Genomic DNA, 339 nt, shown 5'->3' with positions numbered 1-339 from the left:
AGCACGTGACTCAGAGATTCAGCAACTTCGACGGCGAAATGACGCAGATGTACTTCTCTCAGCACAGCTCCGGGGAATGGGTGAACGCCGCAGAGCTAGAGTATGCTGCGGTGGGGGAGAGGCGGCCGGCGGCGTATGCGACGCTGCACGGGCACGCGTTTTATAGCAAGGCGGGGCTGGTGCTGAAGGGGGAAGCGGAGAAGATTGGTATAAAGGATGAGACGGCGGAAGGGGGAGCGGTGATGGACGCGGCGGCGGGTTGCGTGGTGGTGTCAGCGGAGCATTTGGGGTTGGAGGAACCAGCGTGGTTGCAGTATATGAGAGAGTGGGGGCCGAAGG

The 339-nt window shown here is 61.4% G+C and overlaps 1 protein-coding gene across 1 annotated transcript; it reads left to right on the top strand.

Annotated features, from left to right (window-relative positions):
- Positions 1-6: 6 nt before the first annotated feature.
- Positions 7-336, top strand: LOC114579107 (the record flags this gene model as incomplete). Its single annotated transcript, XM_028692805.1, has 1 exon — positions 7-336. A coding segment is annotated over exon 1 (298 nt), but the record flags the coding sequence as incomplete, so codon positions are not given.
- Between the last annotated feature and the right edge of the window lie 3 nt (positions 337-339).

Source organism: Dendrobium catenatum, unplaced genomic scaffold, assembly GCF_001605985.2.
Source record: "Dendrobium catenatum unplaced genomic scaffold, ASM160598v2 original_scaffold_282380, whole genome shotgun sequence".
In the NCBI taxonomy this organism is placed as follows: domain Eukaryota; kingdom Viridiplantae; phylum Streptophyta; class Magnoliopsida; order Asparagales; family Orchidaceae; genus Dendrobium; species Dendrobium catenatum.
The sequence above is the reverse complement of the archived record's forward strand: the minus strand, read 5'-3'. Positions and strand labels throughout refer to the sequence as shown.